General features: G+C 36.5%; 1 protein-coding gene across 4 annotated transcripts in view; it reads right to left on the bottom strand.

Annotated features, from left to right (window-relative positions):
- Window positions 1-811: 811 nt before the first annotated feature.
- Window positions 812-12982, bottom strand: part of LOC117301841 (death-associated protein kinase 1-like) — a 47103-nt gene continuing 34932 nt past the window's right edge. For 2 of the 4 annotated variants that reach the window (XR_004520352.1, XR_004520353.1), the window contains 8 exons: window positions 11710-11813; window positions 10373-10537; window positions 10013-10232; window positions 9285-9455; window positions 7891-8000; window positions 5159-5358; window positions 3206-3307; window positions 812-1646 (listed from right to left, as the gene is read on the bottom strand). Coding sequence is in view for 2 of the 4 variants with exons in the window: in XM_033785834.1 (XP_033641725.1) it covers window positions 5194-5358; window positions 7891-8000; window positions 9285-9455; window positions 10013-10232; window positions 10373-10537; window positions 11710-11813 (935 nt within the window). In the remaining 2 variants the exon portion in view is untranslated. Of the gene's footprint in view, window positions 1647-3205; window positions 3308-5072; window positions 5359-7890; window positions 8001-9284; window positions 9456-10012; window positions 10233-10372; window positions 10538-11709; window positions 11814-12982 lie in introns of those variants that run through there. The other 2 variants (XM_033785834.1, XM_033785835.1) reach the window with 2 other exon arrangements.

Raw genomic sequence — 12982 nt, 5'->3', positions numbered from 1 at the left:
AAGGCTGTAAGGCTATTGTGAACATTTTCTGTAAAATGCTAAGTTCACAAGGCTATAGCCTTGTGAACATGTTCGAGACAAATTTGATAAGTTTACAAGGCTTTGTGAAAATTTTCATGAAAATTATGATAAGTTCACAACGCTATAAGGCTATAGCCTTGTGAACTCTCATGTACTATGTACTGCAATTTTTGGCTGGTTTACCGTTGTTAGAGTAGAGACCAGCTAACTCTCACGTACTATGTATTTCAATCTTTGGCTGGTTTCCCGTTGTTAGAGTAGAGACCAGCTAACTCTCATGTATTGCAAGTTCACAACGCTATAAGGCTATAGCCTTGTGAACTCTCATGTACTATGTATTGCAATTTTTGGCTGCTTTCCTGTTGTAAGAGTAGAGACCAGCTAACTCTCATGTACTATGAACTGCAATTTTTGGCTGGTTTCCCAATGTAAAAAAAACTACACAGCCCTGAAGCCCCTTTTTAGGCATCTGAAAGCAAACACATTGGTGCAGCTTACTCTCATGTGCTATGTCCTGCAATTTTTGGCTGGTTTCCCGTTGAAAGAGTAGAGACCAGCTAACTCTCGAGTACTACATGTATGTTGTGGAATCTTTGGCTGGTTTCCCGTTGTTAGAGTAGAGACCAGCTAACTCTCATGTACTATGTCCTGCAATTTTTGGCTGGTTTCCCGTTGAAAGAGTAGAGACCAGCTAACTCTTGAGTACTACATGTATGTATTGGAATCTTTGGCTGGTTTCCCGTTGTTAGAGTAGAGACCAGCTAACTCTCATTTACTATGTTTTGCAATTTTTTGCTGGTTTCCCGTTGTAAGAGTAGAGACCAGCTAACTCTCGTGTACTACATGTATGGATTGCAATCTTTGGCTGGTTGTGTTGTAGAAACATCTTGCTTAGCATAAAAAATGAAGGTTACACAATTCAAGGTTCAAGGTTTAATTTTTTGTTCACAGTATTAACAAATAAAAGACATCACTAAAGAATACAGTAACGATATATCAAGAAGAAAAACTGACACCGCATAGGGATCCATTTTAGAAGCAGAGCTTGTAGGCAATGCTCCAAAAAGACACAGAATAGCAAGTTCACATCTGTGAACTAAAAGGTCTGCGGGAGAGCCGAACACAACAAATTAATTATTAAAAATATAGCTCAAGGCAAATGCACAGTGTAAAAAAAATCAAATAGATGAAGGTGAAAAACAAAACACTGATCAAAAAATACACAGCCCTGAAGCCCCTTTTTAGGCATCTGAAAGCAAACACATTGGTGCAAAAAGGGTGTTTTTTTTAACAAAGGTGTACAGTGTCTTTTTAGCTTGAAAGTGGCGAATGCTTGATAAAAGATAGGGCATGGTTGGATAACAAAAATGAAACATAAATGAATGTTTATTTAATTGAAGTCAAAGATGAGGAGCAGTCTGCTCTCTCACTCGGTGTCCTTTAATAACTCATTGAACTTTCTTTAAAAACAAAAAAAAAAAACCAGATTTTTTTGGGGGATGGATAGTTCTTTTCTTGTCACTGATTGGTGTTTCTTATAAAACCACGGCCGAGTCCACGTCTAAGTCCAATGCCAACCATAGGGTTCATGTTACATTTGACATTCAGCTGATCAGCCAATTCCTCTGTAGAATCAAATGAAATAACATATATTGTGCTTTAAAGGGAAGGTACACTTTTGGTAATTACTCAAAACAAACAATAACTTAAAAACTGACTTGGTAACGAGCATTGGAGAGCTGTTGATAGTATAAAGTATTGTAGATTTTGAGAAAGAGGTAATTTCTCACTAAAATAATAAAAGACTTCTAGCCAGAAGTCTTTTATTCCTATCTGAAAGCACACAAATTCGTCCAACAAGGGTGTTTTTTCTCTCATCATTTTCTCGCAACTTCGATGACCATTTTAGCTCGAATTTTCACAGGCTTGTTATTTTATGCTTATGTTGGGATACACCTAGTGACAATACTGGTTTTTGACAATTACCAAACGTGTACCTTCCCTTTAAAAGCACTGGACACTATTGGTGATTACTCAAAATATATGTTAGCATAGATTAGGATAAGTATGGAATGTAAAGGATGAGATATTTTCTTCCACGGTAAAAAAACGCCCTCCGAATAAGCCCACCTGGTATTCACTGCCCACTTTTTTATCCATTTCACCTGATATGTTCTTCCAGACCTGGTTTTGTAGCGCTAAGGGTAATTTAATCGTCCAATTTAATAGAACATCAAAGTCTAAAAACAGTGTTGTCCATCAGGGCATCTCATATTGGAATAGTTTAAATGATTCTCTTAAATCTTCACCTCCTCTATCTGTGTTTGTTAAAAACCTAAGAGCGCAGTTCCTTGACTCTTATTCATAGTCTATTATTAATAAGGTGTAACTTGTGTTGGCCTTGTCTCATATTGTCTTGTCCGCTTCCTTTGTCCTTTGTCCTGTCACGGTTCCGTGGTTTTATGTTTGTTTGTCCATAGGTTATGGTACAAAAGCGTTTGCTTCACCTTACACCTAAATGTTGTCATTCTGCCGATTATTATTGACTCATTGTGAACCAAATATATTTATTATCTCATGCTACTGTGTTACTTGGGTAATTTCAACTTAATGTGCTTTTTTGTAATGAATTACAACATTGAAATAAATGTTCGAATTGAATTGGTTTGGTCAATAAGTATAATATAATAAATATGGTTTCTGTCTGGTCTGGAGCTGTTAATATAAAGTTATTGAAGGACCATACTTCCAGGGAGTATAATGGACGATTGTTAAAGGATTATTGACTCTGGGGGATTCTTAAAGGATTATTGACTCTGGGGGATTCTTAAAGGCAGTGGACACTATTGGTAAGTATACTCAAAATAGTTGGTAGCAATGGAGAGCTGTTGACAGTATAAAACATTGTGAGAAATAGCTCCCTAATTTCTCAGTAAAATATTTGAATTGAATTCGAAACCTCACATGTGAGGTATCAAAATCGATCGAGCATCTGAAAGCAAACAACTTCGGGTGACAAAGGCATTTTTTCTTCCATTATTATTTCGCAACTTTGACGACCGAAATATGACCCTACTGGATCCGTTGAAAAAATTACTGAGAAAAATTACTTTCATCGCACAAACACAAGCATTAAAAAAGATCCACTCATTTTCCCCAATTATTATTGTGACCTTTGACCTACCTCCGTGAGAAACCTCTGGAGGTCCTTGCCAGGAGGCACCAGGGAGAGGTAGAACAGAGGGTGAAGGTGCAGACGCCGGAAGAGCAAACTTTGAAGGTAAATCTGTAAGAGCAACAAAAGAAAATAAGAGTCATTCAAAATGTTAAATTTTTCTTTCATGGCTTGATACGAACACTTATTAAAGGCAGTGGACACTATTGGTAATTGTCAAAGACCAGTCTTCTCACTTGGTGTATATCAACATGCACAAAATAACAAACCTGTGAAAATTTGAGCTCAATTGGTTGTTGAAGTTGCGAGATAACTATGAAAGAAAAAACACCCTTGTCACACGAAGTTGTGTGCTTTCAGATGCTTTCAAGTCATTGGGCTATATAAGTTCACAAGGCTATATATAGCCTTCACATTTTCTGTAAAAATAAGATAAATTTATACCCATACACAAGTGAACAGCCTTGTGAACATTTTCTGTACATTTTCTGTACAAATATGATAAGTTTACAAGGCCTTGTGAACAATTTAAAGAATTTTTTTAAAGAAAGTTTACAAGGCTATGGCCTCTACACGAGTCAATGGGAAACTACACAACCATACACAAGTCAATGGGAAACTACACAACCATACACAAGGCAATGGGAAACTACACAACCATACACAAGTCAATGGGAAACTACACAACCGTACACAAGTCAATGGGAAACTACACAACCATACACAAGTCAATGGGAAACTACACAACCATACACAAGTCAATGGGAAACTACACAACCATACACAAGTCAATGGGAAACTACACAACCATACACAAGTCAATAAGGTACGTTATATAGCCTTGTGAACATTTTCTGTAAAAATATGATAAGTTCACAAGGCTATAAGGCTATTATAGCCTTGTGAACATTTTCTGTAATAAAATGATAAGACTTGTGAACTTTCCAAATTTCTCTTGACAAATTCACAAGGCCTTGTGAACATACACAATTTTTCTTGAAAAAGTTCACAAGGCTATATATAGCCTATATATAGCCTTGTGACCTTGTGAACTTATCTTATATTGTGAACTTACACAATTTTTCTTCAAAAAGTTCACAAGGCTAAACACTTATCATATTTTTCTTGAAAATGTTCACAAGACTATATAGCCTTGTGAACTTCTCTTGATTAAAGTTCACAAGGCTATAGCCTTTTGAACTTATCATATTTCTCTTGAAGTAGTCCACAAGGCCTTGTAAACTTACCAAATTTTTCTTGAAAATTTTCATATTTGAACTGATCATATTTCTCTTGAAAAAGTTCGCAAGGCTATTTTTCTTGAAAATGTTCATGTTTGAACTTTTCATATTTGTCTTGAAAATGTTCACAAGGCCTTGTGAACATTTCAAAGGCCAATCTCCAATCCATACCTAATACCTTATACTAGACATCGCTAGCAGATGATTAAAAAAACTGCAGATACACAATTCTAGTGTTGAATCAAGACTAGCTTGTCACACTTGTGAAAAGAATAGTCAGAAATGACCTTAAACCTGAAGCTGTCAAAGTGCAGATTGGAGTCTTCAATACAGTACACTTCAGTTATTTCAGCATTATATATCAATCATTATCAATTTCTTGTACAAAATTATTTGACAGACTATGTACAATTATGTTGCTGTTTCTTTTTTTCTTTATGGGGAAAAGTATGTTTTATCTTTGAAATCCATATATACAGCTTTGTTTTAATGAAGGCCTATTAATAATGTACCATAGCAACGTTCATTTGCAAAGATACTTAATGTATTAAGCTTTGTACAAATCATGTTTTGTAAACAATTTTTAACATGTAACTTGTAAGAAATCAAAAGCGTACTATGTACATGTGATTAAATTATAAATGTTGCTTTGCTCGTTTTCAAAATGTTGTTGAAATGTTCTGTTGCTTTTCTGAGTTGTGAAGAAGTAGTCTAAACCTACCTCCAATGACTGGTTTCATTCCTGTATAGCTTTAACTAAAGCCAAGTGGACCCTCTGGGTGTAGTGTTGGGATATTTAGGCAGGAAGTACATATTCTTACGCATACGTTTGATGCATTCTGGGGTCTGTGAAGCCGTCTTTAACTTCCGGGTCAAAGGGTCTCGAATCTCCCCTCGTTGACCTGTCACTCTGTTTGTAACCTGGTAAAGAAGAACAGATTTTAAAAAAAATTGCATATTTTGTGTAATCTTACAAAGACGGGGAAAATAAAAGTCTCTAACCTTCTTACAAAAAAGGCTTATAAATACCATTATGAGACATGACATCCTTCCTACCAAGTCTCGTCTTTCAATTTTGTTTATCTTGAGAGAAATTTGAAAAATTGTGACTATACTACACCTGAAATGAACACATAGAGCATACACAATTTGTACAGAGCATATGTCAGAATTACCCCCCCCCCATTCTAATGTATGATGTTTAATTTGCAGGAGCAGATATACTAATGAATATGTATGTTTAAGTTTACAGGGGCAAATCCACTAATGAATAATATGTATTTTTCTCCCCAAAGGTTGTGAACTCTTGTTTTTATGCTAATTTTGTTACTTGGTTTATGAATATAAGTGCAGAGGTCAGTGCCTTCACTTTCCTTTGTACTTGTTTAGTCACACAGGTTGGTGTGAATAATTTATGTATTGTTGTGAACTGAAGGATTGAGCCACTTTGCATGAAGTTGTGGTATGCAAGACTTTAGGGAGTGGCAGTAGTCTCACATAGGTTTCTTATGGAAGAAGGATCATGAAATTTTGAGTGAGAGAAAGATAGAGAGAATTCGAATAGGTATTGCCTATATCTCAAAAGTGTCGCGCTTCAATTATAACCTTTGAGGTTGTTGTTTTACTGCAATTTCAATGCTAAATCAGAAACAGAGTATTTAGGCTGTTATTTTAAGCAACTGATTGGCAGAGAACTGAGGCGGCAGAGATCAGCAGGTTAAGTTTGGTAACGAGGAGAAAATCGTAAGTTGAAATATGCGAATTTGTAGTTCACCATTTTTTGGAAGAAGAAATCAGACAAAGAAATGATTTGAGAAGTGCATGTGTATTTATCAAAAGGAAAGAGAGCATCAGGCATTATTGTATCTGTTTTAATAACTATTTTATAGATGGCCATGTTGTTGATGTGGGAATCTAACCATCTCCTAGAAGTTTAAAGGGACTATACCTTCATAGAGTGAGAAGCGTTAATTGAAGTTCTGAGACGGACAAAGAGGAAGCCCGGAGAGTCTATGACACGTGCCTACATAAAGTGTTAGAGGAAGAGTGGAGCCAGACGCTGTATTGGTACCGGAGGACAGTTTAACCTTTGGACATTTTCACGGTGGGCCAATTTTATTCACCCAATATTTTGAACATTTTGGTTGGAGTTGAAGTCAGAGTTGAAGTAAAAGTTTAAATCGGAGTTGAAGTCAGAGTTGACGTCAGAGTTTAAATCGGAGTTGAAGTCAGAGTTTAAATCGGAGTTGAAGTTGAATTGAGGCAGGATGCCAGACCGGAGGGTCACTTTTGTTTAAGTGTAAATTTGATTAACTTTTGATTGACTTGATTTGGAGACATTTAATTGAAGGTAGTAGAGTGGTGTTAGTAAGACGCAAAAAGCAAAGCGTTGCAAAAGTAAGAGGACTTGTTAAAGCGCCTTTTCTTATATATATATATATATATATCAAATAATAAACCACAAGGGAAACTGACTGGGTACATTTTTAAATGATTTTGGATTGAACAAAGAAAAATTTACTAGAGCGGGATTTGAACCAAAGACCTCCGGTTTAACGTGCCGGCGCTCTACCAACTGACATATCTAGCCCTATGTTGGTGGTCTCCCAATTTTGTCAATATCTTTGTTCGGGGGGTGCCTGTCAGAAGCCATTAAACCGCAAACTGCCGTGTAGCCAGGGATCACACCCGGGTAACGATACAACCTGGGAAGCGGCAGACAGGGGATCACCTTAAGGGGATGCGACTTTTTATATCAGATATCAAATAATAAACCACAAGGGAAACTGACTGGGTACATTTTTAAATGATTTTGGATTGAACAAAGAAAAATTGACTAGAGCGGGATTTGAACCAACGTTGGTTCAAATCCCGCTCTGGTCAATTTTTCTTTGTTCAATCCAAAATCATTTAATTATATATATATATATACACACAATATCGATTATAGTCTAAGGAGACTCACCCTTTGATTTCTAATATTTTCTGGGGTGTGTTGTCATTTGAACTTTAAGGGAAACCTATACACACATTGCTGATTTAAGGATAAGTTTTATTTGACAAGAATGAGACGAAGTGTTTTGAGTTCATTCATTAATAGGAGTTCATTTATTAATTTCAGTGAAGTTAAGATATAGTTATTCATTGTACAAATTCCAGAAATGGGGCAGTTTCCCCAGTTGGTGTAAATAAATGTAAATTAATTGTAAATATAATATCTTGTTGAACAGACTTTTATTCTCGAGTTAGCAAACTGTCTTTCGCGTCACGGTTGCATGGGGTTAACTGTGACAGCATACACCTTTGTACATAGGTCAGTTCCTGTACTCAAAAAAAAGTTTGTCGTCGTGCATCGCGCTTCTCAACTATCTCATCATAGTTTGAGCATCCAACATGGCAGCACAATTATATCAATGTATATTGAGCATGCAGTGGTTTCAGTATCATCATTACCTTATTCATAAGAGTGTCTATACTATCCTCCGATGCACTTAGTATAAACACTTCACATAATGCTTGGATGAACCAAGAACCTTCGACCTGACTGCGGAGAGACACACTTCCTGAGGATTAAACACAAACATGTCTTTCATATATCAGCTGTAAAGGTGTATTCATAAATACCTCAGACAGTTTCGCTATTCCTATTGCTGGAGAGCGCGTCACGTGGGGGTGTTAAAACCTTTGATAATGACCAGTGTTTACACAGGTTGTGATTGGCTACTCCGCGCTAGTCTTGATGCAAGACGTTTCTTGTTATGGGCAATGCAGGCGCTGTGTGTGAAAGGAAAAACCAGAACGTGTTGCATCAAGACTATTATGCGCATGCGCACAAACAGAACCGGAAACAGGCATGCAACACACGGACGTCAAACACGTACATGTAACATGTACTAACCATGGAGGTAGAAACATACAGAGCTCATTACAAGCACATCCGAAACAGATAAGTTTTTTTTCGAGTTTCTTACTTTATTAGCCTTTTAAAAGAACTAGTAGCTACCCTTTTATTCCCTTATTGATGATCATGCATCAAGAAACATAAACCAGCATTGCAAAGGTTTGGTGTCATCATCCAATGTTTTATTTCATTGGTTTTTTGTATTCAGTTTTAAACCCTTTTGGTTCTATCAACTAAATCAGTCGCCAAAGTTAAGTTTACTAAGCGACGGTTCCATAAAAAGGCACATAATAAAAATCACAAGTTAATTACATGTCAGTAGGAATTGGTGCTAGGAATCAAACACACTTAAGTGTAGAGAACTTTGTGTGCAGTAAATCCAAGGTTTTATTTCATTCGTTTTTTAATCGGTTAAATCATCTGGTTTTCATCAGTTAAATCTGTCTTGTGGGTACAACCATTTGCAAATATCTTTTGTTTACTATTTTTTTTCTTTTTTCTTTTTACTGAAGGAGTCTGTTTGGTCTGGATTGTGTGGCATTAGAAGAATTAAAAAGTGAGTTAAAGGCAGTGGACACTATTGGTAATTACTCAAAATAATCATTAGCATAAAACCTTACTTGGTAACGAGTCATGGGGAGAGGTTGATAGTATAAAACGTTGTGAGAAACGGCTCGTTTGAACTGACTTAGTTTTAAAAAGAGAAGTAGTTTTCCGCGAATTTGATTTTAAGACCTCAGATTTAGAATTTGAGGTCTCGAAATCAAGCATCTGAACTGAAAGCACACAACTTCGTGTGACAAGTTATTTTTTCTTTCATTATTATCTCGCAACTTCGATGACCGATTGAGCTCAACTTTTCACAGGTTTGTGTTATTCATGCATATGTTGAGATACACCAATAGTATCCAGGGTCTTTAACATATTGCTAGAGGTGATATCGTACCTTCAGTTGTCGCATAGGCAAAGAACATGTCAGCATTAGCTGGTAGGTCATTAGCAAATGAATAATCAGCATTGATAGAAACATCATCATCATCATCATCATCATCTGAGTGACATTCAGTATCTGACACACAAATATCATTGTCTGCTTCCACTAGTTGAATGCTTTGATCTGAAACAAAACACACAAATAATAATCAACAAAATGATCAGCCGTCGATTTCACAAAACTCTTCCTAACTTAAGACTAATCTTAAAACTTTGGACAAGTCCCAACCCTGCACTGTAGTATGCAAACCTTAAGATTAATCCTAAGTTAGGACGAGTTTGAGATAAGACGAGTCCTAACTCTTTGTAAAACTGACCCTAGAGTATTATATGCTCGAACTAGTGCAATTTTAATGGAGTGACTTAATTCACATTCACCTTAAAGGCTGCTTATGGTTCAAATTTATCCCTTCATTCCTATGGATTGACAGACTTTCCGGTCACAGTGTTTAAGTACACTTTTGATACATCTGGCCAGCGGCTATACACCCCATCCAAAGGACGAAGCAATGGTTAAGTGTCTTGCTTAAGGACACAAGTGTCCCGGCTGGGGATTCAAACCCACACACTGCTGATCAGAAACACCAGAGTTTGAATTTGGTGCTCTTAACCGCTCGGCCAGGACACTTCCCTGACATGCAAGCTCCAAGATGATCATGCAGAGATATCAAACAAGTATACCTCCCCTGCAGGCTTGTATGAAGAACAGCTTAGGTTTACCGAGGAGAGCGGGGCATCGGTGACCCTCAAACATTGAGTAGATATTTCTGAGTTGGATGCTGGTTTCATCAATTCCTTTAATTACTCCAGTATTACCATGACTCATTAATACAACAACCGCAGAGCAGTAGTCATCACATTCAAACCTGCTCCTAAATCTTCCTAGGCTGTCTGATATCTCCTGTTGAAATATTCAATAATAATCAATACAATAACTAATTGATCAATAGTCACCAATCGGCTGTCTGATATCTCCTGTTGAAATATTCAATAATAAAAAATAATAAAATAAAGAATGAGTAAGATGTAATGCTACATTACCTTAGCAGTTAAATTGGTGTGAACTTGTAGTACATATCCTAGTTCTTGAAGAACATGACATATATTACCAAGATCAACCTCTGACCCCTTCCTTCGTCTACCATTGAAATCGCTGTTGTTTAAGACGTATGCCAATCCCTTAGTGTCCTTCCACATACAGTAGTTCTATTTGGAGAAAAACAAAACAAAATATAAATCACTCTATTTTATAATCATCTAAAGGTATTATTTTGCAGTAAAGCTATTCTTAATCGACCATACTAAAGCTATTCTTAATCGACCATACATATCCTGTTGGCTCGAATCCAACTCGCGGTACAAATGTCTATCTGCTCCAGCAAAATACCTTCAAACTAAAGCATGTATAAAGCGCTAAAATCCACTAAAAAGACGCTCAAAGGGCTTTACAGATTAAAGGTAAAACAAGCAGACAATAAATATAACTATAGACTATAAAACAACAGTCAGCAAAAACAGGAAACTAAAAAAAAGGGGGGAAAAAGAAACTTCAAAATAGAACTTCAGGACGCTACATGTATGAAGGAGGAAAAAGAACTGTTAAAGGCAGTGGAGGTTTGCATGAGTCGCCATGTCCAAATACCAGTTGAACCCAGATAACTAGGGTCAAATTGTTTTACTGCATGGATAGTGTCCATTTTCCATATAAAACAAATGGTTTGAACTGTGTTAAACTATGTTAACTATGTTTAATTGTATAAACCAAGGGTTTTGTCAAAATTCCATAATAAACCACCTGGTTAACTAGTTTATTTTAAAACGAGTTAACCAACTGGTTTTAGTTAAACTGGGTTTAAATAACTGGGTTTAACTAACTGGAACCAGTTGGGGTGTCGTGGCCGAGCGGATAAGTACACCGAATTCAAGCTCTAGTGATTCTGTTCAGCAGAGTGTGGGTTCGAATCCCTGTCGTGACACTTGTGTCCCTGAGCAAGACACTTGACTATACTTGCTTCTCTACACCCATGAGTGAATGGGTACCTGTGGGGGCAGAGATGGTTCTTGTGATTGATTTAGCCGAGTAGCGCGTTTGTTGCACAACGCTGTATACTCCCCAGGGAGCTGAGATAGTTTAAGGAGTGATTTAAGACCCAGTGACCAGGGGTAGTATTTTTAAGCAATTTGAGACACCCTTTGGGTGTGAAAAAGCGCTATATAATTTATATATTTTTTTTAATAACATCAGTTCAACACAAGTTGAGTAACTTCTTTTTTGATGACAGTTTTTGGACTTTTGCCTTGACGGCCTGGGATTGTTTTACTGTTTTGCTTTTTGTTGTCCGAAGAATTAAAATAAAATAAAAATTAAAATGACTTACATTGTGAGGATCAAGGAGTGATTGTAACGGCTTAGCAGCAGGTATACTATAATCTTTGTAAGAACCTTGTGCGTTAGGAATAATCTCCGTCAATGTCTCAACACCTAAAGTAGCAATGAAACAATATGAATAATAAATCAGTTGGCAAAATCGGATGTCACATCATCACAACTACTCAGTACTACGCATAATGAATAATTGATATTGACCCCCATACAACCATGGCCAATTGGGTCCTGGCACCAAGCCCTTCGTGAATATTTACACAAAGTTTAAAAGAACTTGAATAAGTTTATGCAGCGTCTCTGAAGGAAAGGAATGAATATTCATAAAACATCCAGACATTTGCCTATTCCTGTGACAGTTGTTAACAAACGAAACTTTACGCAAGTATAAACAATTTTAGCTGAACATTGTTTTTCTTAAAGCCATCATACACTTTCGGTAAACAGTATTGTCCAAGTTCCACACTTCGTGTATCACAACTTATATATAAAATAACAAACCTACAGGAAAACCCACTCTTGTTTCCGCACGTTTCGCCGTGTCATGACATGTGTTTAAAATAAATCCGTAATTCTCGCTATCGAGAATTGATATTGTTTTACTGCTTTCTCAAAAAGTAAAGCAGTTCATGGACTAATATTTCAAGAGAAGTCTTTCACCATTACCTTCTGTAAACCCTGTAAATTATTTGTAAATCTGTGAACTTTTTGTTTGTTTTCTGTACCGAAAGTGTATAATGGCTTTAACTGCCAAAACTCACTTTGCATAATGCATATGGTCTACAAACAAAATAATAAGTTGAAATGGATTAATATCGATAAAAACCGATAAGAGTGTTAATGCTTTGAACCAGATATATGACCATTTTAAACAGTTACTTGAGCGAATTTGTTTTTGACAGGAATGCTCTTTTATTTTGTTAATAATGTGTGTGTTTACCCTTTAAGAGTCACTTTGATATTTGTACATTCTGAATTTTTTGGAATTAGCAATTAAAAACTCAGGCCCCAACCTCAAGGTTTTGAAAAACTAAAAAACACTTCTGCCGTTGACGGAGTGCGCCAAAATGACAATGCTTTATTGACGTGATGCTTAGGAGTTTGCTTTGTCATACCTCAATGCTGCAACAAAGCGGCTGTACAAATCTGGAGCTCCCACTTATGTCGTAACACGAGTGATGACGTAACAAAACTTTTCGCGAATCTTTCAGAAAAGTGCTGGATATGGGTATTCAAATGATTGTTTTTTTCTTCACAATATAAATCTA

Source organism: Asterias rubens, chromosome 17 (assembly GCF_902459465.1).
Source record: "Asterias rubens chromosome 17, eAstRub1.3, whole genome shotgun sequence".
NCBI lineage: Eukaryota > Metazoa > Echinodermata > Asteroidea > Forcipulatida > Asteriidae > Asterias > Asterias rubens.
This window is presented reverse-complemented; position numbering and strand designations above follow the sequence as displayed.